Here is a 2,500-nt window from a genome sequence, read left to right as displayed (position 1 = left end):
GACCTAAGGACTGTTCTATTCATCGTAGGAGCATTATGACACGGCCCTTTAGGCAGACCGGAACCTGGTCGCGTTAGGTGCCCATAGAAACCTATTATGTTGGCATATCTCTATACTTAGAAAATCTCTGGTAGTGGTGTAGGAGAGATACAGGGGTGGTGTCCCGCATGCTGCTGTATCTAATATGTGTTGTGTTGTGTGTGTGTGTGTGTGTGTGTGTGTGTGTGTGTGTGTGTGTGTGTGTGTGTGTGTGTGTGTGTGTGTGTGTGTGTGTGTGTGTGTGTGTGTGTGTGTGTGTGTGTGTGTGTGTGTGTGTGTGTGTGTGTGTGTGTTAGATCTGTACCTGTGTGCAGCAGTTCTGTGTTCCATTGGTCTGGTCTCCATCCTCCTCTTCGCCATGGTGATCACCTGCCAACAGCTGATGAGGCGGACACGGCCAAAAGGTCAACACACACACACACACGCACACACACACGCACACACACACACATACACACACATACTCTCTCTCTCTCTCTCTCTCTCTCTCTCTCTCTCTCTCTCTCTCTCTCTCTCTCTCTCTCTCTCTCTCTCTCTCTCTCTCTCTCTCTCTCTCTCTCTCACACACACACACACACACACACACACACACACACACACACACACACACACACACACACACACACACACACACAGAGCTTTTTCCTTGGTATGACATATCAGAGTAGCCTACATTCTGCTATGTGCCCCTTTGTGTATCAATTGTTTGCATTTAAGTTCAAGAAAATGCTCTGTTACTTAATTTCAATTTGTTTCATTTACTGTATTTCCATGTAGAAAGCTATCATCTTCTTGGTTTAGTATCTCATCTTCTGATATTGTACAGTGTCCCCTACAATCAAAGAAAAGGGGGGCGCATCTTGCATCAATTTTTGCATCAAATTGATGCAAGGTGCGCCCCCCTTTTCTTTGATTCTTAGTATTTATTTGGGACAGCACCCTTAAAAGTTATCAAGAAATCTGAGTGAAGCCTGCTACCTATCATACAGTATCCCCTACAACCATGTTAAAGTAGTTCTAAACAAGTTGTTCCAAAAGCTACCCATGTTCAGTATCTTCAGCCTAAGTAGCCAGCTCTTTATTTGGACACTAGTCATTAAGATGCCTTCTGGTTGGAACATAGCCACTACTGTATAACTTACTCAGTCACCTGATTTTTATACAGTATAACTGTCTTGTGACTGCAACACGATGACTGAGTCTAATGGGACACGTGTGTGTGTGTGTGTGTGTGTGTGTGTGTGTGTGTGTGTGTGTGTGTGTGTGTGTGTGTGTGTGCGTGCGTGTTTGTGTGCGTGCGTGCGTGTGCGTGCGTGTGTGTGTGTGTGTGTGTGTGTGTGTGTATGAGGCTTGCAACTGTGTGGATTATGTAAAGGCTGCAAAGACACTGGCCAAATTCTTTCATTAGGAAGCTTGTCCATATGGAGACAGAGATGTCACATCTATCCATAGAGACTAATGGACTAATTATTCTGATTTCATCATACTTGCCAACTTTCCATTAATGTTTAGATCTGTAATCCTTCCCTGTGTGGTATTTATCCAAATAAAAGTACTAAACTGTGTGTGTGTGTGTGTGTGTGTGTGTGTGTGTGTGTGTGTGTGTGTGTGTGTGTGTGTGTGTGTGTGTGTGTGTGTGTGTGTGTGTGTGTGTGTGTGTGTGTGTGTGTGTGTGTGTGTGTGTGTGTGTGTGTGTGTGTGTGTGTGTAATGGTGCGTGTGTGTGCGTGTGTTCGTGCGTGTGTGTTCGTGCGTGTGTGTGTGTAATGGTGTGATGTTTTTGTTTTTACAGATAATTATTCTCTCGTCAAGTGCCCAGACAGCAGGTGAGTGTCATCCCTACGGGGTGGTGGTGGTAGTGTGTGTGTGTGTGTGTGTGTGTGTGTGTGTGTGTGTGTGTGTGTGTGTGTGTGTGTGTGTGTGTGTGTGTGTGTGTGTGTGTGTGAGTGCATCTGTGCAAGTGTGTGTGTGTATGTGTGTGTGTGTGTGTGTTTGTGTGTGTGTGTGCACACTGTATGTGTGTGTGACTGTGTGAGTGTGAGAATGTGAAAGTCTCACTGGTAGCGTCCCACTATAATTTTAACACAGCATTCCACAGCACACACAGGTTGACACACTGTATGTATTTAATGTACTGTAATGAACTTTACCCCCGTCTGTGTTATAGCTCCGGAGAAACAGTGACGAGTGAGGCTAGCAGTACCAGCACCAGCACCAGCAGTGGTGGCAGGAAGGACGGGGTTAAAGTGCCACTACCCCTTCTCTCCAGCAGGGGAATGGTGAAGGTGCCATTACCTCTTATGACCACCGGGGGCAGTAGTAGGGAGATGGTGAAAGTGCCCCCCCGGGATGTGTCTGGGGCAAGGGTGTTATCGTCTGCAAGACCACACAGGAAACAGAAGAGGCACAAACAAACTCCCGACCCACCCGACGCGCCCCCAGTGCTGCCTGCCAAAGGTGAG

The 2,500-nt window shown here is 46.6% G+C and overlaps 1 protein-coding gene across 1 annotated transcript in view; it reads left to right on the top strand.

Annotated features, from left to right (window-relative positions):
• Nucleotides 1-2,500, top strand: part of vstm4a (V-set and transmembrane domain containing 4a) — a 19,208-nt gene that overhangs the window by 11,042 nt on the left and 5,666 nt on the right. The window contains exons 4-6 of the mRNA XM_063191113.1: nucleotides 336-443; nucleotides 1,831-1,864; nucleotides 2,206-2,495. Of these exons, the coding sequence (XP_063047183.1) occupies nucleotides 336-443; nucleotides 1,831-1,864; nucleotides 2,206-2,495 (432 nt within the window). The remainder of the gene's footprint in view (nucleotides 1-335; nucleotides 444-1,830; nucleotides 1,865-2,205; nucleotides 2,496-2,500) is intronic.

This window comes from Engraulis encrasicolus, chromosome 24, assembly GCF_034702125.1.
Source record: "Engraulis encrasicolus isolate BLACKSEA-1 chromosome 24, IST_EnEncr_1.0, whole genome shotgun sequence".
In the NCBI taxonomy this organism is placed as follows: Eukaryota; Metazoa; Chordata; class Actinopteri; order Clupeiformes; family Engraulidae; genus Engraulis; species Engraulis encrasicolus.
This window is presented reverse-complemented; position numbering and strand designations above follow the sequence as displayed.